Below are 23,234 nucleotides of genomic sequence, written 5' to 3'. Positions count from 1 at the left end.
TTTGTGGCTATGTGTTATATTTTCAAGATACCTGATGTTTGCAAACTGGAAAGATGAAATACTGAATTATTCTGTTACAGAGTAATTACATTTTTATGTGTGTATGAATTTATTTGGTGGTGCCTGTTCTTGCATTTTTATTATAAATATTTCTATATTGTTTCTCTTTCTTTCCAAAGCCTCAAAAAAGAACCCCAGGAAAATGTCTGAAAAGTTTACTTACCTTGGGGAGAGTGAGAACAAAACCCAAACTTACTCCAGCCAAAAGTCATGAAGGGATTTCCTGTTGTTTGCTTCTATTTTGTGATGTGGTTTTGTTTTCCCTTTATCGATCTTAAAGTTAGGAAATACAGTATCCTCTTATTGTATTTTTTTTAATGGAAAGCACAGGTTTAATAAAAATTTTCTTCCTTTTTGAAATCAGAGGCATTAAAAAAAAAAGATGTTTCAGTAGCTTGATCTAAAAAAAAAAATTCAGATCTTTAAGTACAGGAAAAATTATTTTTAGCATCCCTCACTGCACTTTATATTTACATTTAATATCTGTTCAGGGAATCCCCCTACTTTGGATTTAAAATATAATGCAAAAATAAACTAAATTTAATGTTGTGAGGGAATGCAAGGTTTCCTACAGAAAAGAACAAAGTTAACAGCTTATTCTGATTTTCTCTAATATTGTTATTCCGCAGGTTCTTGAAGCACCACTTACTGGTGTGAGAGATTACTTCAACCAACATGTGTTCAGTCATGAAAGACTAGAAATTAGTGCAGTTTCAGTTAATGTTATATTTTTCTGGAGTATGAAAGATGATTAAAAAAAAGTTAGGGAGAGCTGTTCCCTTTTCCTGCTTTGCAGCATTCCACTCCCCATGGTTATAGAAGCTATCTGGCTTTACCTGTTAAAAGTTTTCCTATTGTTAAAACAGGGCTGTATTCCAGAAGAAGCTAACTCTAACCTGTACCTTCTGAGAATGTCTTTGATGATGGTGTCACTCCAGTCTTCAAAAAGGGCAAGAAGGACCATCTGGGAAATGACAGACCAGTCAGCCTCACCTCCACTCCTGGAAGGTGATGGAACAGCACATTCTGGCTGTTATCTCTAAACAGGTGGAGGAAAAGGAGATTATCAGGAGTAGTCAGCATGGATTCACCAAGGGGAAATCATGCCTGACCAACCTGATAGCCTTCTATGATGGCATGATCGGCTGGGTGGATGAGGGGAAAGCAGTTGATGTTGTATACCTCAACTTTAGCAAAGCTTTTGACACTCTCCCACCACATCCTCATAGGGAGGCTTAGGAAGTGTGGGATAGATGAGTGGACAGTGAGGTGGATTGACAACTGGCTGAAGGACAGAGCTCAGAGTTGTGATAAGTGATGCTGAGTCCAGCTGGCGGCCTGTGACTAGCGGTGTTCCCCAGGGGTCAGTACTGGGTCTAGTCCTATTCAACATATTCGTCAGTGACCTGGATGCAGGGACAGAGTGCATCCTCACCAAGTTTGCTGATGACACAAAACTGGGAGGAGTGGCTGACACACCAGAAGGCTGTGCTGCCATTCAGCGAGACCTGGACAGGCTGGAGAGCTGGGCAGAGAGGAACCTAATGAGGTTCAATAAGGGCAAGTGTAGGGTCCTGCACCTGAGCAGGAATAACCCCAGACACCAGCACAGGTTGGGGGTCGACCTGCTGGAGAGCAGCTCTGCGGAGAAGGATCTGGGAGTTGTGGTACGCAACAAGTTAACCATGAGCCAGCCATGTGCCCTTGTGGCCAAAAAGGCCAGCGGTATCCTGGGATGCATTAGGAAGAGTGTGGCCAGCAGGTCAAGGGAGGTTCTCCTTGCCCTCTACTCTGCCCTTGCGAGGCCGCATCTGTAGTGCTGTGTCCAGTTCTGGTCCCCCCAGTTCAAGAGGGACAGGGTGCTACTGGAGAGAGTCCAGTGGAGGGCTACAAAGATGATCAGGGGACTGGAGCATCTCTCCTATGAGGAAAGGCTGAGAGACCTGGGGCTCTTTAGCCTGGAGATGAGAAGACTGAGAGGGGACCTTATCAATGCTTAGAAATACCCAAAGGGCTGGTGTCAAGAGGATGGGGCCAGGCTCTTTTCAGTGGTGCCGAGAGAGAGGACAAGGGGCAATGGGCACAAACTGGAGCACAGGAAGTTCGGCCTCAACATGAGGAAAAACTTCTTTACTCTGAGAGTGACAGAGCACTGGAACAGGCTGCCAGGGAGGTTGTGGAGTCTCCTTCCCTGGAGATATTTTGAACCTGGCTGGATGCAGTCCTGTGTGACCTGCTCTATGTCGTCCTGATTTAGCAGGGGGGTTGGACTAGATGATCTCCAGAGGTCCCTTCCAACCTCTACCATTCTGTGATTCTGTGAGATTTCAGTGGATTAATATGTTTGTAGTGCTTTGTCTGGGGGTTTTGAACTGTAATGACTAGTCTTCTTTAAATCAGAAAGATCTGTGTGATTTTCTTGCCCATAAGTATTTGGCAAAGTATCTTACAGGTCTGTTTCCAGATGTTCGCACAGGACTTATTTCAAACAGTGAACTGAAACCTGACTTTCCTTTTATAGAGTATTGAGTTTAGTCAACTTTGTTTTTTAAGGAGTCGAATGTGAGAATTGTTAAGGTAAGATCAGTCAAAGAGTGCAAGAAAGAAACAGAGTACTGGAACTTTTTTGCAGAAACATTTTGACCCTTAGGTTATCTATTAATGGCTTTAGAGTATTTGTAGAAGTATGGCATGACTCTGAAGTTGGTCTGAGCCTAGTAATTCAGATCTATTGTTCATTCACAACGCCAGTTGACTTGAATATGATTGTTACATTTTTTTCCATATATGGAAACCCACAGTTTTCTCATGTTAAGTATACTGGTACTCCTAGGGGGGACCCCACCCCGTGGGTGGAACAACAGATATGTACTGTGTCAGGCTTAGATCATACAAGTACTCAGTGTTACTAGTTCTGCATGTGAAAAACAACATCTGAGAAATTTCACTGAGGGTTTTATTGGTATTGTATGCCATTTTCCAGATAGCTGTGTTCACCATTACAGACTAGAACCAAAGAGAAGTGGGTGCGTGATGGGCATAGAACACCAAGTCACTGAGGACTGACATGCATCCCATGCAGTAGCTTGGCAGAGCAAGCAGGATGAAGTTCTCAATTTGCTGGTGATTTAATATGCTCCATTACATAGTACCTCCTTTAAGAATTACAGTGAAAGTTGCACATAGTTTTTATACAACTACTAAATATTCAGAAAAACAATCTAACTACATTTGGTACTGAGCCCCAAAAACTGTCTTCAAACAAAATCTCCAAATGGAAGCCTATGTATGCTGTAGACTCATTCTGCAATAGCTGATGCTGCCTTTGCAGCATGGCCAGGTTAGCAGCATCTGATTACATTGGACAGTGGCTTGATTTTCTCCCAATGAATGACATGCTAAGTCAGAGGCTTACAGGTTAAGAAGCTGCTACTAATCACAGCTATGGTATCTTAGCTATAGAAGTGGTGAAACACGATTAGTGATAATCATTACTGAGTTCTGTAGCATTTAGATGAGAAACACCATCCTACTGTAGAGATTGCGTGAAATGCAAAGCAGGTGCTTGTTTCCTCTTAGAAAAAGAGCTACTTTAAGGTTGCTGACCTTTGCGTTAACATTTTCATTTCCATGTAAATACAAAATTTTGTCATAAGCTTGGTGTTAAATGCCTTGTGAGGTACAAATCACTGTAACCAAATTTACATTCTGGAGTGACTATTATACAGGTAAAAACTGTGGCCCAGCCACATTGCTGTAGTTGTTAGCCATTCATTTATCAGCATTGCAGATAAGAAATATGGAAGATGGAAAATGTGAATTTTTTTTTCTTCTGTATCTTTTCCCCTTTTTTAAAGTGTATCTGTAACTTATTTATTTTAATTTGGCTTAGATTTCAGATATGAATGTCTTGAGATTTTGTATCCCTTAAGCACTGAGACATTCATTAGTGATGATAATAAGCAAGGAAAAGAAGGAAGAGTATTTTCAGCATGTTGAAAGAACCACAATTTGGAATGGTTCATCGGCTCTCTTAATAGTTCTGTATATCCACCAAAGAGAATGGAAAAATGGATCTTCATTTGCTAGTGCTCTTGGCTTTGTAGAGCAATCCCAACAGATGGTGTAGGGCAACTGTTGAACAAGAAAATAAAAAGCAATTCAGAAGGAACTCTGAAAAGGGGGGAGGGGGAGACAACCCTGTTGCATGTTGAGATGATCTTCCCATCAGTTCTGCAGAAGTAGCTCGATTAACCATGGAAATTTTATTTCAGTATATCATCTAAAGAAAACCACTTCTTTTACTGGGCTTGCCATTCAGCAAAAGAGATTCCTTCCTGCATGCATGTGGGATGACACAGATTCATATTGTAAGGAATCTTCTACAGATTGACTCTGTCAAGGATGTGAGCTCGTATCTTTTTTTTTTTTAATAGATACACCTTTTGATTATAAAACCACTGTTAAAAATCACTAGAAGAGTTATTTATGCAGACTACTCTAGAGGGGAAAAAAGTTCAGTGTACTAGAATGGAATTTGGAAGTCACTGGGTTGAGTTCATGCAGGTTTTTTTTTCAAAGTTACATTCCTAAATACAGATTTATAAGTCAAATAGATGAATGGATATTCCTTTAAGATTTTTCACTGTAGCAGCTTAAAAGCAACTGCCGTTTTCGAATTTTTATGTGATTATAATGTGAAAAAAATGAGAAGCTAATTTGGACGAACCTCCCAAATTATTGATTATCATTAGCTATGTGAGTCATTTATTTGTATTATGGTTGTGGTATTGATACTATTTTGGTGACTTGACATGCAGAAAGGGCTTCCTTGTTTAGTAATAAACATGGACAAAGATGATGTGGTAATGCATGAAGATCAGGTTTCCAGGTGGCTAATTTTAGCTGCTTTCAGTGCAGTTGACATCAAGGTCATCTTGATTTTCCTAAGGACCTGGTAGACTAGCAAGAACTTGTTATGCTCTGGAGGCATATGGTACTCAGTATGTGCATCTTCCTGCAAGTGTATACTACTATCAGTAGAAGGCATCGCAAATGTAAACCTTAGCTTTCTATTGTTAGACTAGTTAGTGTCATAATTTAGTTCTTGGTGGTAGCTAGTGTTTGGGTGAGTAGATCCACAAGTGAAAATATTTTTTTAAAAAAAAGTGCTTTATATAATTAAATCATGAATGTGTGACTCCTTAAAATTCCAGGGAAAGGCATTACCAGTCCTTAGAGTATATCAAGAATGGCTGCATCTCAGGAGAGAGATTTAGTCGTAAAGATTCCATGCACAGACAGAATTGAAAGTAATACTCCTCTATCATGAATGGCTGTACCTACTGTAAGAAAGGTGTTCTTATGGTAGAAGCAGTATTTTACTTAATGAACAGATAAAGCAGATGTGGAAGGGTTTTCTAGGAGAGACACTTCTTTTCTGTGTTAAACTTGTCTTCTTGGGGCTTCCTTTGTAGTGATATGCAGAGGATGTCGATGTGAAATGAGTTTAGGCCTTAGAGGGGAAAAACCCCAATGTCTGTAAGCATTGAGGACAGTGATTTGTCCTTGCTGTGGGAAGTACTGTTATGCCAATGATGGTCTTAAAATGCATGTCCTACGCAATCCACCACAAAATGATGGAGAAATGCCGTTCAATGAAAAGCCTACTCAGCAGAGTACTGCTGTCATGATTCTGTCTCTCGATATTGTCTGGTAACTAGATTGCTTTTACATTAGCTTAATTAGGATATCATTCAGACATGTGTTGTGTACCTTCTACTCCTGCAAGACAGCATGTCAGATTCTTTTCGATGCTGCTGAGAAGATGCTCCCCTGGCTGCTGTGAATCAGGGCATATGTGGGGAAGCTTGCAGCTGTTGTCTTATCTGTTCCACTCTTAGTATTTTTTAGGGCTAGCTCTTTATGCAGAGAGCAGTACGGCCTGTACCTGCTGCTGTTAATGGCTTTTGCAGGCAGCAGCAGCAGCATGAATTCGACAGGATTCCTGCCAATTCCCCTGCTGCCCACAGGATTGCAGGGAGCAGCGGGGAACTGACGGGAGGCTTGTTCATTGCACTCGGCTGCTGCTTGGCAAAGCTATTAGCAGCAGCAGATACCCTGGAGCTTTCTGTGCAGAGTCTCAAGACAACATTGCATTGGTTTACGTTCAGTTCTATGCAGATGATTATCTTTGCAGCCATGAAAAGTAAAAAATATTATTCCAAATAAAATCTTTGTTTTTTAAATAAGTGGCTGCCTCCGGTTTTTCCTTCCCACCCTCCTATACATTTGTTAGTTAAGAATTTATTTCTTAATGCAGATGGAATAAGTTTGTAAGCCACTGGTGAAAGGATATGCTCCTTTAGGAGCATTTGATCTCTGTCCCTACTCAGTAAAGGGGGAGGGGTGTTTTTGGCTTGGCAAAAGGTTTTGTCCTTTTTGTTGTAGATGCTATGTAGCTTTTGAAATTGTTTTCAGTGTGCATGATGATTTATAACGGTTTGATTATTTTATAGACATACATTTTTTGGAAGCATGAAATGACTGTCAGAATAAAAGACCTCTGCTGATTTAGATGATTTTTTGTTGCTTTGGTTGCTAAGTACACACAGATGTTGTCTTCTGTATGGCAAGTGGTTCTTCTAATCTCAAAACACTTGTGTTGCTTTCCATTTTTGGTTTTTTGGTTCCTTGATGAAGTTTTCATTACAGCTTTCTTTAGCATAGAATGGCTGGCTTGTGCCTTCCTACATCTTCACGAATGTAATTTCCATGTGGTTAGAAATGTCATAGCAGAATTAAAAATACAAGGTTCTCTGTTTTCTAACAAATAGCCTGCTGTTTATGCAGTTCAGGAGACATAATTTATAAACAGAAGCAATACTATAGAGCAAGAAGCAGAGTAACAACCTAAGGAATTAAAAGATAGAGTAGCCTTGTCCAGCATTCACATGATTCTACAGTAAGAAAGTAGTAAAAGTTGTTGAGGAATAACTTCGGAGGCAGCTTTGAGCTCTGAGGAAATGCAGCATAAGAAACTTTGATTTAAAGGGATAAAGTATCTATGAAGTTTATTGCAAAAGAATTACGAAAAAGCAATACAATATATTGCCCACTTCATTATTAGGCTTTTTTTGATTGCTTGTTTCTGGCCCAGGAATGTTCAAGAACATACCAATTTGTTTTAAGAATGCTCTAACCTACTGGCTTTAGAAGCATTTGGCTTAGAGCTGAAATTATACCAAGAGTACATTAAGAATATTTTGTTTAGCTGATCTCAAAATGCAAAATAGTACGTTATTTAGCATTTTTACTAAGTTCTGAAATAATAACCCTAAAAGATAAATCACTGCAATTTTTATAGCTACTGTAACTATAATGCAGAGGCATCTTGGCTAGAGTTCTCAGAAGTAAAATGAAAATTTAATAATTGTCCTTGTGATTACGGTGCATATTTACAGAAATATGTTTGAATTTTAAGTGGTATTGTTAAGAAAAGGATCCATTTAATGTATTGGTACTGCTAGAGTTTTCAGTGGATGATGAACTTCATTTTGAAATTATCTTAAATAGAAATGAAATTCTGATTAAGCAAATCTTACCGGTTTCAAAATCCTTGCAGTATTTTAAATTTTCTATGGAAAAAACACATACGTATCACCAAATAAAAGTATAAATATATATCAAGGAAAACAAAAATCAAATCCTTGCCCTTCTTCATTGTTCTTTAGCAGCCTTCTGAGAATGAAGGGTATTGCTAGGATGGAGCTATGGTGTCCAAAGCTTCTTGGTTTTTTTAATAACCATTCAAAAGACCCGATCATATCTTCTTCTTGGTTTTATTTGCTATGATGAAAATACGTATTTAAAAACTTGTCTGATCAGTTAAAACAGCCCTTTAAAACAGCTTTGGAACGAAGGAGAGCTTACCGTGCAGCCGGCGATGCTTTCACCGCAAGCGTCCCGTAGGGCTGGGCGGGGGCGGGGGGGTAACGCCAAGTTAGGGAGATCTTCTATTTTCTGGAGGAAGCAGGGAAGTCTATAAGCAAACGCGTATGCAGTCACTGTTTGCTGGCTTATAGCAATGAATTCAGTGAGACAAGCAAACAAACAAAAAGTATCTTGGAGAGCAAAATGTTGGCAGCCGCAGACTCCGATATTAGTCCCTGCTCCCCCGGGCCATCCCGCGGCCCCGTTTCGGTGGGGGAGCTGGAACTGCAGGTTGCAACGAAGCGCGATCCGGCTCCGTTCCCCGGTGTGCCGTCCCCGCGGAGAGGCGCGGGCGGCGGGACGGGAAGGGTTAATGCCGGTGCCACATGTCGGGAAGAGCAGCCCGTCGGGGGTTAAACTGCAGAGTCTAATGGAATAATAACGGGTAGCACCATCTGCTGGCCTACTTCCGCAGAAGGAGTCAGTATTTTTAACGACATCTCTAATATTCATGCTGATGCATTTTGATGCTTTGTGCATTCGTTTCTTTCGGTGCTTTGTTGGAATCTGGCTATCTGCTGCCCCGCTGCTGGAGCCCGCGCCGGGGCGGCGGGCGGCCGCCGCACCTGAGCGGGGATCGGTGGGTGCCTGCTTGCCAAGGGAGGAATATGTTGATAAATCACAACGTGTGTTTGTGGAGGGTTGAGCGTATCTTGGCTGCAGCTCGCTAAATAGGCCATTTAGCAATCTTCTTTCAATGCTTTTCTCTTGAGCACTGCCTGGGGTGCTGAAAAAGCAGAGGGCAAGCCTTTGTCTGACGCCAAACATGTCTTCAGTGAAGAGGCCAAGAGGAAGGGTAAGTGAAAGCCTGAATGAGTGGGAGGAGGAGGGGTTCTTTGGGCTAAAAGGCTAATGGGATTGAATAACCTTCCTTATTACTGGCTGCTGCTGCGGGAGCCGTGCTGCATCGCCATCTTGAGCTTGTTGCTGTTTTCTCGGGTCTCGGTTATTTGTTATCGCCTGTAGGCCTTGAGGTGGCATTTTAGAGCGGGATCCCGACCCTGCCTCCTTCCCGCTGCTGCAGCCCTGCTGTTAAGCCTTTGGTGAGGCACGTATAGAAAATGTACCCAGTGAAGTGCACTGGATCTGGCCAGAAAATGTGTGTGGAAATTCCTGGTGGCTTTCCTTCGTGCTGTAGGCAGAGGCGCATTTACGGGTGAGAACGTAACATAACTGTTATCTGCTGGGGTTTTGTCTGTTTGAATAGGAAATTCTTTCCATTCCTCAAAGGGAAAGGGGGGAGGGGAGGAAAGCAAAAACATGTCTTCTACCCTGTTTAGAGAGAGGCTGATAATGTGAATATTGCATTCACAGTGTAAACAATTCCGTGTTGGTGAAACGGTGATTAAAAACTTGAAAATAAAAACAAGTTACATTTTCTAGCTAAGGCACTGACGTTATGTTGATCTAAATAAATACTGCTTTCTGATCTTTTTATGAATACAGAGCTGTGTAATTTTAGTTGTGGTTTTATCTTTTGTCTGTTATAATCTTGATTTTGTTCGAGCATCTGTTCTGTTTAGCACTGAGTTAGTCTTGTAGATCTTTCGTTTGCTTTAAGGTAACTGCGATCTTGGTGTCTTAGCAAAGGCTGATGCCCTTGCCTTCGAGGTTTTTTTGCTTTTTCAGATTTTATGATAATAATATTTACTGGAGATGTTGGAGGTGTGTGTCAAATGTATGGGCGTGCGGGAAAGGTTAAGGATCGGTGTTTCTAACTACAGAGGTGGAAAGAAGGCTGAGAGAATTTTAGAAAGATGTTTTTTACTGATTTCAGTACAAGGATTGGTTGTTTCAAACCCCCAATTGATGTAGTTACTCCAAAACCTGTACCATTCTGTGGTATAAACAGAATTCCTTATTTTTCGTGTCTGCATGAGTTCCTGCCAGTTCAATTTTTTGAAAAAGAACATATCCAGATCAAAAACATTTGCACTCTTTCTTTCATGAAATGTTTATATTCTTAAAATAAGGTGTTTTTATTTACTTTTTGTCTCTTGCTACAGCCTCCTTCCTCGAAGAAGACTGATAGTTCAGGATCATATACTAAGTTGCAGAATACCCAGGTGAGGGCAATGTCTGAAAAGAAACAGAAGAAAAAAGCAGACTCGGAAAGTAAACAAGAGAAGGCAAATCGCATAATCTCTGAAGCGATTGCAAAAGCAAAAGAGAGAGGAGAGAGAAACATTCCACGAGTAATGAGTCCTGAGAACTTCCCCAGTGTTTCAGCTGAAGGAAAAGAGGAAAAGAAGGGTAGAAAAGTTAAATCCAAACCAAAGGACAAGGAGAGCAAAAAACCAAGAACTGGTTCCTCATCCAAAATTAAAGAGAAAACAAAAATTGGGTAAGTAGATTAAAATGTCTTCTTACTTCGCCTCAAACTGTAAATCCTTAATTAAAATGAAAACTGCTTACTGACAATAAAATGTTCTCCTCCACTGCCTACACAGAATTCTTTCTGATCAAGTCCATGTGTGGACTCTCTTATTCAGGAACAAGAATGCTGTGTTTTCTCTTTAGATAAAATCGTTTTAGGACTGTCATTTTGAAAGGAATTACTTTAAATTCATATCCTAAAATATTCTATACTTACTTTGAAGCATGGACAAGACCAAAGTATCTTTCATCTAGTGTTGTAATCATTTCTGACTCAAGTTAAGTTTATCTGATACTACAAACACTGTCTTTATCAATGTTGGCATGTATTTTCAATACAGTATACATGATAAACTGCACAGGGAGAAACTGGAAGCTTAATCAGCTTGATAGCAAATGAATATTCTTCTAGATACCACATGTATCAAAAGTAAAGTGCTTAGAACACAAATTTTCCAATATGCACTTTGTCGTCTTCAATCATATCAGTTTAATTTGCCCTCTTAAAAATTTTGTGGACTCAGCTGGGTCAAGGTGGGTGGGGTACCTTGGGGTAAGGAGCTTTTAAACGGTATTAGATGTTAGAACATGCCAAGGGATTCAGTAGGTGGCATGTCTTCTGACTGTGGAGCTAACCCAGTTCTCCTGTGTACTTTTAAAGGAAAGTGTGTAAGTTCCAATGTTAAGTATGTCAGTCAGGACTTGAAATGGAAGTCTTAGCTACAGTCTGATTTTTATTTTTTAAATCCATGCTCTTTTTGTGGTAAAAGAAATATTAACTGGTACATCTCTCCAAATTTAAATGTCTCATACACATGTATATTCTCTTCTATATGGAGCAGAAATGAATGTTCTTTTAATCAGCCCGTTTCTCTGCATTTTCATTTTTTTTCCTAGAGATCAGTGTGTTTCTTACATGTTTGAAGTAAACAACTTCCTTGAAGTTAATCCTATAGCATAAAGGTTACTGCTCTAAAGTCAACTTGATCCTTAACATCGACTTTCATGGTCTTAATTTCTTTCTCTTCTGGTTATGGGTTGGCATATGAATGGTGCTCATAATACCCCTTAGCGTAGTGTTTAGTGCTTCCTTATCTTTTTTTCCTCCATCTTGTTTAAAGTGGGATTTTTGATATGCACTTCCAAAGCTGATTTCACTTTCATGTTTCTGAATTTACTTATGTTCTATAACAGACATTTTGTGGGTCTGTCTAATCAGAAAACTTACTCTCATTTAGCTAGTGTCAGTTTCCTGAAGCTTTATGTCAATTGTCCTTAATGTGTTTGTTATTCATTCTTTTGGATAATTAACAAAACCTGCCAGAATATCATCGTTATGATGCACTACGTAGTTCCCATAGTATTTTTACTGGTTTTAATCAGGAAAGTTTTTTTAAATTTTTAAACAGAAAACTCTTACCTTCAATTTATACTTGTGCATTCGGTTTCCTGTCTTCAGGGAATGCTTAGCTGCGCATATCAGTTAGGATCAGTTTTCAAGTTTTCATGAGACAGCAGCAGTGGAGAAATAGACATTTTTCAGACTGTTTTTAACTGTGATACTTGTGCTTGATCCGAAGTACACTGAAGCTGGTAGACTCCTGTTTAATTAAGTATGGTCAGCATTTCATAATTTTGCATTCAGCTGTGAGGGCTTGGCTCTTCATTATTTACCAGTTTAATCAATTTATGCCCCAGTACCACTCTGCTAACTTACTCATGTTGCCAGGTATTGCTTTAACTACATGGGACATATACCTAAAGATGCAGTGATCAGATCGTGTTAAAGAGCCGTGAAGAGAGTCTTCTAGAGCTGCATATTACAGATTTTACAGAATTTCTATGTTTTGATGCACTGCAGTAAATCAAATGCTTTGAGGCATCCACAGACTTCATTTTTGTATCAAAACAGATTCGTGTGTTGTTGTGTTAGCACTAGTTTATATTATGTATTTAAATACATAATATATTAACTGTTGAGCAAAGAATATACTGTAGTGGTTTTGAAGAGCAGTAATTGCAAGAAAGCCTTGGGTTTTTTAAATTTTTTTTTTAAAGAATAGTCTTAGCAAGACTGTTTTCCATGCAAATGCAGCTCTTGATCTTCTGTAAGAAGAGTATTTATTATAGAATGGCTGAACTTATCTTTTCAAAGGTGGTTAAAAAATCGTGTGAATTAATAAAATTTGCTTAATTTCAAGAGGAACAAAATTGAATCAAATTACTAATAAGGGTTTTAGAAGGCTAAACAACTCTTCTAAAGGTTTATTCCTGTCTTACATTCTTAAGAAAATATTTCTTAATGAATCTAAGCACATCCTGGAAATTATCATTATGTTGAAATAGGATTGGGGTTTTAAATGTGTGGGTTGCTACATTGGTTTTCTCATTCATCTTAACATAAAACCTTGACTGAATCTTGGGAGAAAATTTTACCATGCTGGAATAATACCTTTGAAAGACAAGTGCTTTATTGGGCAATAAGGGAAGGGAGGACCCCAATTCTATGAAAACTTTGATTTTCCCTTGGAAATAGGGATTTAGCAGGAAGGAAAACCTGCAGACAGTAAAAGCCCCATCGTGGTTAAAAAGATAGCAGTTCATAACAGCAGGAAATTGTTCATTTATCAACTGTAGTTCTTCTACGAGCAATAAAATCATGACAAAAATAAAACCTTACAGCCAACAAAGGTCTGCAGTAAAAAAGAAAAAGCTAAGTGTACATTTCTAACAGTAGTGGAGAATTTGTTTGGGTGCATCTGTCTTTCCTTTTTAGAAGGAGTTCTGCTATGATATGTCCATGCCAGATGAGTATCTTTTATTTCATTCAGTTTTTTCTATAGAAAACAGATTTTACTTGCAGTAACTGTTAAATATGCTGATTCAGTTTGGATTCTGAGAGCCAGACCAGTGCATGCAGGAAGTGGTGTGGAGTTATGTGTGTTTGAGAGGATCTGAAGTCAGCTGCATATTTCAGGTGACTCCTGTTTGGTTTGCAGGCTTGTATAGAGCTGAAAGAGCAGAAACTACTAACAAATATATTGATTTTGTTGTTGTTTTTTGTTTGGAGAGTGGTTTTAATCTGATATTTCACATCTCATCTAGCATCAAACATAGCCTGTCCAATATGAGCACAGTTGTACCTTCTCCAGTCCAGCACTCAAACAGCAAACTCTTACTTAGATTGCGATTATAAACTTTGCTGGGATCTTACAAGGGTCCTGTCTGTGTATCATATCCTGTATAGCATGTCCTGTATTGAGGAGGATTTGCAGAATTACACAGTTGCCCATCTGTGAAAACGATATGCTCTGTGTCACTGATCTCGTGGAGCTAGAGATGGGACACTAGTTACTGAACAGACCTTGATAAAATTGCTTGGTAGCTTGGTATTTTAGTTAAAATAAATATATATTTTTTTTTTTTTTAAGTGCTTTTGAATGTAGTACAATACAGCTTTTACCAAAACTGAGTAGCCTTCATCTAGGGTCAAGATAAGTTTTAACTACTGTGTCTTAATTTAGAGGACAGGGTGATCTTTAAACAGTCTTTCTTTTTTCTTTCCTTGCTAATTAGTTGGTATGTCTTTGGGAGCTTCGTGTTACCATTTTCCATAGTGATTCCTCAGAGATTGACATGTAGAGAAAAAAGTTATAGCATGATTCTTTCCAATTTATCATTGCTAGTTATGAATTACTAGCAGTTACTTTGTAGGCAGGCTGTAGTTTCTTTCCCAACATGTGTTTTGAAGTTTTTAATCCTCTGACCTGTTGAAGTCAAAGAAATAATGCCTGTTAATTTCAGTCGAATGATTTAGAACTGCATTCAGTAATCAGTAAAGCATCTGTGCCATAAGCATTGGTGAAGATAGATGACTAAATTATTTTCTACTAAGAACATGGTAACGGTATAACAGAAATTATGAAGAATGCATATATAATATATTTAGCATTACCAAGTTAAGTAACCAGTTTGCTTTATGTGTTGATTACTGATAGAATTAATTCTTTAAAATTAAATTTGCAATTTTTCTGAGGAGTTCAGCATCACTTGTCACGTCCTGGCTATTTACCAAAGCGTGTGGATATTTAGGAATCTGTTTAAACCCATAATATTTTTGCATAGAACTTGTTTCCATTTATAAGCTCTTTTCAACTGACTGTAATTCTACTTCTTCCATTTAAGGTGATGCATATTTAAACTAAAAAGTCTACTTCTTATCGCTTGATATGAAGGATAGAAGAACTATGAATTTGTGAACATTCTGTTGTTCAAAAAAGTAGATTGGCATTTAGGTTTTATAGCTCTCAATGTATTCCCACCTACTCAAACATAAAATTAAATATCATGGCCCTGATGAAAAGCAGCAGCTCTGCATTGGTGATGTAAAGGACAGTATCAGTAGACTACATTTAGGATTAATTTGGTTTTTTTATCACTGCATAGTTGAAATAAATAAATCGCCCAAATCCAAAGAATTTGATTTACAGAAGTTCAATTCAGAGCAGTAGTAGTTAAGTTCAAAACTGTTTCCTTTTATCAGAAATGGCTGTATTGTTTCCAGTGTTAAAAAACAATGTTGGGGGTTTTTTTATTCACTCTTAAATTATGTAGTAATGAATCCAGCAAGTCCTATGTGATCTTATTCACTACTCAAATGAGTAAATGTGTTTGTTGCCTTGAAGTAGGTCTCACATGTACTGTTTACAAGACAGTGCACTTTTAGGACCAAAGACCCTGACAGAAAATCGTTAACGTGATCGCCTGTTGATCTGATACTGTTAAAATTATTTGAAACCTTTTATAAACTCAGTTAGGGACTGGAGACATGGGGAGGGGGGTGAAAAGGAAGTGATTCACCTGTTATGCTGATCCTGTACCATTAAAGTTTAAATGCATAGAACTGGAAGTGAATTTTCTATAAGGCAGACCTTGTGAGGTTGTCTCTTGTGTTTCATCTAAGTCAGGCAAATGTTGGCTAATAGATCTGTGCTTGAAGGGAAGAGATGCTGACTTAATCTTTTTATTCTGTTAGATCATAAACTTCTTCTGTCATGATTAGAAATGACACAGAAATTCCAAAGGTGATAATTCTTCTGGGATGTCTTTGCATGCGCTGAGCTGTGACTCCTTGGTGAAGTTTTCTCTGCTCCCAGATTCTAATTTTGATGACAAGTTGGGTCTAACTGACATAATCTTACCTTTCTACTGTGAAATACATGAATGCAAAATAGTGTGGTCTTATCGAATAAATAACTAAACATTTGTTTGTTGTCTTGCGTTACTATTCCAATGTTGTATGAGCTTGGAATGGCTGTTGGTTCCAGTAAGACTATAGCAGTGTTTTAAAAATCTGTACACTATCCAAAAGTTACTAATTTGAAATATAACTGGAGAAGGAGGCAGTGACTAATATTAGTGTGTTAGTATTATTTGTTAAGCATATGCTAAAAGGGTAAGAGCAACTGTTTTTATACCACCAATTTAGCTCTCCTTCCAAGAAAATATGCTGTCTTGTCATGGAAATATCTGCTTTTTTTGCTAATAGATAAGATTTGTAGCTAAGTTTTCAGTGATAAAGAAACACTAATACTATTGATAACATAGATTTTTATTGCTAGTAATATAACAGTGCTTTCGCTACAAATTGAAATATTTAGGAGGTGGCTTTGGACACTAATAACTGGTTACTTGATGTTTCTCTGTTTTGGGAACATTGAAGTAAAATGGTGTATTAAAGGCATCCATTGAAGGTCAGCAATACTTATTATTTCTTACATGCCTAATAGATACTTGCTGTTTTTCTTTTCTTTCCTCTTTAATACATTCTCATGTTCTTTATAATTCTAAAGAACAGTTTTTAAAGTTGTTCAAAGTACTGACAACTCTTCTGTCACATTCTCTGCTGTCAAACAGAAGGGGAATGGAGCAGATTCTTACTGGTTCTTAATTTATAAGAAGAAGTTGCAGTGCTTCTCAAATAGTGGTTCCAGGTGGTCTTGTGATACTTTTAAGTCTTTTAGGTTGTGGATCTAAACCTTGCGCTAAGGATAAGAAGTAAAACTGGCTCATGAGATAGCTTCTTTTTAAACTTTTTCCGTTGGTATAAGTTTCTCAATATCTGTACTTTGTAGTTACAGAAGAAGGAAATATATGTTGAAGAAACCTACGTTGTCTAATTGTTAAAGTATTTCTAGATGTTACGTAACAAGGTACATTTTAAATTTAAAAAGGCAAGGGAAAGTGAAATTGGAGTGGAGTCTAGTGATATTATTTATTCTGTGTCTACAGTGTGCTGTTGCCTTTTCCTAGAAACAGAGTAGATGTTTTTTGTTCAGAACAGTGTGTTTCAGGGTGAAAAAAAGGATTTTAGCCAAGTATCTTTTATGCTTTCGTGCAAAAAATTATAAACTGGCAAGAGAACTTGCTCTCTCAATGAAAAATTGTCACAGAATTGATCCAGTTTACAAGCTTCTGAAAATCATTGTTTTCACATAGCAGATTTTTCAGAAGTTTTTGGCCAAAATATGAGCAGATTGCAATTTTACTAATAGAAATGTGTGACTTTAGCACCATACTGTCATTCAGCAATTTTTGATAGCAAAGAGCATTATGGTTCTGGGCACTGCATCAGAAAGATATGAAACTGTGCATTATTCCTCTCATTGGCACCATATCTGTATAGAGGAGGAAACATTCTGATCTGTAAGATGTAGAGAAGATGTTAAGAAAATTTCAGGGAGATGCTTGTGAAGAGAAGTACTGAGGGTAGGGAATACAAGATCAAGATAAGACACAAAAGCTGACAGAGAAATGGAATATTATGTGTAAGACTGCAGGGGCAGGTGAAGAGGTGAACACAAGGTAGGACTTACAACTACAGATACCCCTACAACCCATAGTTAAATAGTCACGGCCTCTCTTAATATTAAGCTTCTTGAATCCAAAAGGAAACTGAGCCTAAAATATTAGACAGTAGTACGTGAAATGAGAATGAACTGTGGTTGCACAGATGCAAATGCTTTACATAACATACATTTTATGAAGCATTTTAATCTACTGTTTCACAAAAGAGGATCAAAGTTTGGAATAGGTTACCCACAGAGGTGTTAGCCTTGGAGATAAGCAGAACTTGACTGGACTGAGCAACATAAAAGAATTCTGAAGTTGGCTTTGAGTATAGGGACCAGATGCCCTCCAGAGACCCCTTTCAGCTTGACTTATAACTCAGCACTTCTTTGATGAAAGAACATTCAGTTTTCCTTTTTCTTCATTGTTAGTAGTCTTGTTCATTTAAAAATCAAAATGTGTGTGTATCCCCTTCACAGTCATCTTCACATGCCGTACATGCATCAGGCCTTTAATGCCTTTGCTCCAAATCAAAGAGAAGACTTGGAATCTTATTTATTGGTCAAAAAATAATAATTTACAAATTAGATCATATGAGCTTACTGGATTGAATATGCTCTGTCAAATTATTTTAATGAAAAGATAAACAAGGGACAGGTGCAGATCAGCACAGCTTGTTGCATTTAATGTACGTACAAAGTTTAGAAGAGTGCATACCCTGTTGAGACCAGAGTTTCATCTAGCCTAGTATCCTGTCTCCCGCAATGGCTAGAAGCAGACACAATGGGAAGAATTTAAGAGCAGAGAAAACATACATGATACTTCTTAATATTCTTTCAAACTCCAAAGATGCAAATGGAGAACTTTGTAGGATGGGTACCATTTTATGAATTTACTGGTCTTCCAAGAAATTCTCACTCCTGAGTTTATCAGGATTCCCTTTAAATCCATGTTAAACTTCAGCATACACAATTCCATTTAACAACAAGCTCAGAAGTTCAATCACCGTGTGCCTTGTAGTTTGGAATATGTTAGCTAATTTGACATATTAGCAGACAAGTGCTAATGTAACCCTTAAATTCTATGGAAAAAAAAGTGAGATAAAAATGGAAAAAGTGGTTTATCCAAGTCCATCGCTCAAGGAAGAGTCATATTGGACAAATACCTGTGAGTCCAACAGGCTTAAAAAGAAGAAAAGAAAAAAGAATTAGAGATTGAAAAAAAGGGGGGAAGAAGAACCCAAACTACTCCAGAAAACAGTGGGAAAACAGTTGTGTTCATTGTTGAAATTATTTCCTGCAATTATGAAACATGTTTTCTAAGTAACGATTAAACTGAGAACACTTAATGAAAAGCAAGGACGTGAGGACCAGAATTTACTTTTGAAAAAGGAGGTCTGTGATTGTGCTTACTGCAGCTTAATTTCAACATGCATTTGCCAGTGCTGTTCATCTCATACTAGAAGTAAAAAATATGGGAGTGGAAAATGTTTTCTTTTTTTTTTTTTTTGCCTTTCTACTGAACATACCTAGCGATTAAATATTGAAGACCAATGAAAATGTTAATTGCTTCTTAAAATATGTCTATAATCTTTTGTAAGCTGTGTTCCTTAAACTATCCCTAGTGTTTTGGTAATTTAAGATTTTCATTTTCTGTGTGGACTGTTACTTTGGATATAGTAACTATGTGATAGTTCTCTTGCTTGGATACTTGGAAAGAGAAGCAAATGGGATACAAGTGCTTCAACCACTACCTTCTCATCAGTGGGTTTTCAGGTGGCCAATATATTTGATGCTACTTTGGTGTAAAATAACTTGTATTGTCTGTATAAAGACTAAAGTCTTGTTTCGTTTGTTCTGTAAAATGGCAGAAGAGGCTTGTATGCTAGAACAGTTACCTCATTTTCTGTTACACAGATCTGATAATTAAGTACTATATAAAATAAATATTTTAGAACAGCTCTTTATATGTGATTTTATTGGATAGTTTGTTATCATTCTGCAATTATACCACTGAAAACATTTAAAGAGGAGTGTTTGGCACATTTCAAATACAAAAAAAATATTGTGAGACCTTTTAGTTAAAAATGAATCGGATGAATTGGTATCATGATTTATTAGGTAACCTTTAAATCTGAACAAAGAAATGATTGGTGCTTTTGCATTAGAATTTAACTACTTTATTCAGCACAGTCTTGGTTCTTAATGTATTCTGAGAGATTCTAAGTTTTCTTACAGATGAAGCCACTTGAATACGGCTACTCTTTATTTTACTTTTTTAAAGGAAGGGCAGAAAGGATTAATTTAATTCCTTTGTTTTTACTGTTGAATGACTTATTTAAACATACAAGTTTTGCACGTCAGACAGCTTTGAATGATTTTTAGATTGTTATCAATAGCTAATATTTTGAGTAAAAAAAAGTATGTATTTTGCAGTGAGAAATTGTTTGTAGTAAATCATTTACTGTCATCATCTGCAGATGCTATTTATGCTAATTTTGTATAGTTTACCACTTTCAGTTAGTTTAAACGTTGGATTTTGCATCTCTCTTACTCATTTATAGATTTAAAATATGTATAATACAGAGGAGTTTGTGGTAGTAAGGTAACTGCTTGCGTGTAGAGAAACTCAGTAATAGTAGTAGAAAGTAATGTCTACTGTAAAGTTGTAGTTTTTTGTTTTGAGACATACTTTTTCAGACAGTAATACCTCCTGAGTTTTTATTATGAAGAATACAGGAATTGCTAGTGGACGCGGTGTTACTTTTAATCTTGAAGTTAAGTAGACTAGTATATGGCATTCACTTAGATGTTGGGTTTTTTCCCTAACAGAAAGCTAATCATCACACTGGGTAAGAAGCAGAAAAGAAAAAATGAATCTTCAGATGAATTGTCTGATGCTAAGCAGACTCCACAGCGGCCATTGAAAGATGAAGACTCACAGGTAAGTAGTCAGAATTTTTCCCTTTTAAATTTGTATGTGTTGTTATTTATACAGATCTCTCTTCCCCTCTCTCCAAAAAGTTATACTCCTTTTGATACAGTGACAGTTACTCTTACACTGCTCTCTATCTCTCATAGGTAGAATCAGCTACTTTCCCCAGTTGAAAATCAGAAAATCCGTACAGGTTAGAATCCCCTTTCTGTAAAGAGATACCAATGCCCTGCTTCTATCTCACTTCAGTCCAGAAGGCCATAGATTTGAGCCTGTAAATACTCCTCTATTGAGCTGGCCATTAGACCTCATCCTTACTTTAGCTGACTTTGTGGGGAAAATGCAGAGATTGCCTAATAGAAGGGACATTTATCAGTGAAACTCTTTGAGAACATTTGAAAGGCTTGTTTCAAATTTTACTATTTTTTTCTGAGCTCTGCTTCTGTAGAAGCTGGAAGAGTGGTTTTCTGCAGTGTTGGAGGGAGCCATGATCAATATGCTGATAGGCTCTAGTTGCTCATGGAATATTTCTGAAGGAAGTGCCAGATCAAGAATTAAAGTGGTGGAGCCATTCCCTTGAGGAATACCTCCCTTGTAACTTTCTTTCTGTAATTTTTTCATAGATTGTCCTGGTATATAGTAGCATAGCTAAATATTTATGCAACTTATGCACAAAGAAGTGTGAACTGTTTGTAAGAGATTATATTCTATTGAGGTGTATGTTAGTAACAGATGTATAACTTTCTTTCTTTAGGGCTAATTCCATTAAAAGTAATTTTATATGCTGGAAATGCACAGGGTTTTATCATGTGGCAATTTCATCCACAGAGGTTAAATCAGTATTCAAAATCAGGTGGTGTTGAGTAAAAATGAATTACTTTATTTGATGACAACGTCAGAAAACAATTATGAGATACTGAGTTGACCTTTAGTATTTCACAGATAATAATGCACGGGGAAAAAGGGGATCAGAAGCCATTTCCCAGAATGACTCTTTATTAACTTAAGTGATAGCTTATGTTAGGTAAAGGTTACCTGGAAGGAAACATGAAGTTATTTCTCAGGGAGTTTGTCTTGGTAAAGAAAGTCTGCTTCATACACTGAAGGAGGTGAAAGCAGGTTTGGTGGTTCTCAAGTACTGTAACTTATCTAGAGTGTTCTGTAATCGGATAGATACAAATTTGTAGGCCAACAAGGTCATTGCTTTTTTCTTATTGCTTTTGCCTTTTTGGATATTTGATTTTCAGCATGATGAGGGTCATCTTCAATTCTGGTGTGGGTAGACAAAGAGTATTACCAAATCGTATGATCCTGGCAGGAAGGGAACAAAGGGTAGAGATAATAAGGGATGGCATGGGATAGAAAAAAATTATGCTGCAGTATATCACAGCACTGCCCTCTCTATCTTCAGAGGAGTTTGGGAGAAGCATAACAGGAAAGACATAAGTTGCCTTACTTCATTCTCTCCTTAGTTTTTGAACATGTTTATGATTTTCTTTTCGTATTTCAAATAGCTGTCTATTTCTAAGCTCTGGAGGGCAATATTAGGTCTTTTTTTACCCTAATTCGTCTTGCATGTTTAGTTCAACAGTAAGCATCTTCCTTAAATACATTGATTTATTTCTTGGGAAAATGTGTGGTACTACTTTATTTTGTGCCTTAGAGCCTTTATTTATGATGATTCTTCTCAGCTCAGGGAAACACAAACAACTCAGGTTATATATTAATATGTCTATTGATGTCTTGTTAATCACTTCATACTTTAAGAGGAGACATAGTGAGAAGGATTGAAAATGCCAGTTAATGTCTCATTAGGTTTTGAAAAATTCAGCAAATACTTAATGTGTAGAACTTGAACCTGGTTCTTAATCTTTCTTTTCCTAATTCATACATCATTTTGCATTGCTCCTATTAGCTGGCATTTAAAAAAAAATTGTACCTCTGTCAGCAAATTATTGTTGATTTAACTATGATGTGGCACTTTGTCACATTAGTGAGTCTGTTTAAATCTGAAGTTTCTTTTTGTGCTAACACCCCAGCCCGCACACACTCACTTTTTATTGAAGAATAGCTAGTCTGGCTACATGATTGTAGAAAGCTGATTGAGTAGTTTCATATATTCACTGTCCCAGGTTCACCAGAAGAACAGTCTTGCCCGTTCTTTGATTTTTACTGTGTAGTGTTACTAGTCTATGTTACTAAAATACTTACAATGTAGTTGTTCAGGTATAGCTAGGCCTTTTACCAAGCTACCAGCCACACCAAGGGCTGAATTTAACAGTCAAGAAGTTCCTGTGCTGCAATCTTACTGTTACTTCATATCTGCTGTGCAGAGGCCGGTATGACCACCTGATTATGGTTTTTGTTCTAGTCACAACTTGTTCTTCTTCCAACTGACTACTACAGTGTATTGCAGCCAGCAGTGGCTTTTCCTAAACAAAATACACTTTGCTGTGTAGCTCAAGATAATTAATTTTATAGAGGCTGGTTTACTTTGCTGATTTTTTTTTTTTTTTTTTTTTGTGATCAGTTTTCCAAAGCAGATTGCAGTGTTTTCAGATGCTGGCTGACTGGTTCGATTCTGCTATCAATATTTATCCAATGGTTTTACAAATTAATCTTATGGTTAAATATGCAGTGTCTCATATATTGATGCTGAGGGGTGGAAAGGATATGCGATATCCTCATAATCAAAGTATTTGAAACTTAAACAGTGAGTGAGAAAGAGTTATTTTCTTAGACTGAATATTATTTCTCCAACTGGAACTTGTCCTCGGATTCTTGCAGAAACAATAGTGGAAGATTAGAGAGACAAACCACAAATTAAACCAAATACTGCTGTTAAACAAGCATGATTAAGGTCGAGGAGAAAACAAATACATTAACAAAGCAACAAACTTTATTAGCCATCGAATCAGGCTTCATCAGCTATCTGACAAATATGGTCTAATTAAAATCATGAATTTTTGTTTAGCAGAGGCACTTCAGCATGTTTTGATTCTTTCACTTGGATTTTTAAACTG

At 37.4% G+C, this 23,234-nt stretch overlaps 1 protein-coding gene across 5 annotated transcripts in view; it reads left to right on the top strand.

The window, feature by feature from the left end:
- The window catches only part of CHD9 (chromodomain helicase DNA binding protein 9), an 80,881-nt gene that overhangs the window by 16,390 nt on the left and 41,257 nt on the right, over positions 1-23,234 (top strand). For 3 of the 5 annotated variants that reach the window (XM_009950512.2, XM_086469282.1, XM_086469281.1), the window contains exons 2-3: positions 10,059-10,396; positions 20,109-20,220. In XM_009950512.2, coding sequence (XP_009948814.2) covers positions 10,059-10,396; positions 20,109-20,220 — 450 coding nt within the window. Of the gene's footprint in view, positions 1-8,818; positions 8,849-10,058; positions 10,397-20,108; positions 20,221-23,234 lie in introns of those variants that run through there. The other 2 variants (XM_086469284.1, XM_086469283.1) reach the window with 1 other exon arrangement.

Source organism: Leptosomus discolor, chromosome 8 (genome assembly GCF_034619465.1).
Source record: "Leptosomus discolor isolate bLepDis1 chromosome 8, bLepDis1.hap2, whole genome shotgun sequence".
Taxonomy (NCBI): Eukaryota; Metazoa; Chordata; class Aves; order Leptosomiformes; family Leptosomidae; genus Leptosomus; species Leptosomus discolor.
The sequence above is the reverse complement of the archived record's forward strand: the minus strand, read 5'-3'. Positions and strand labels throughout refer to the sequence as shown.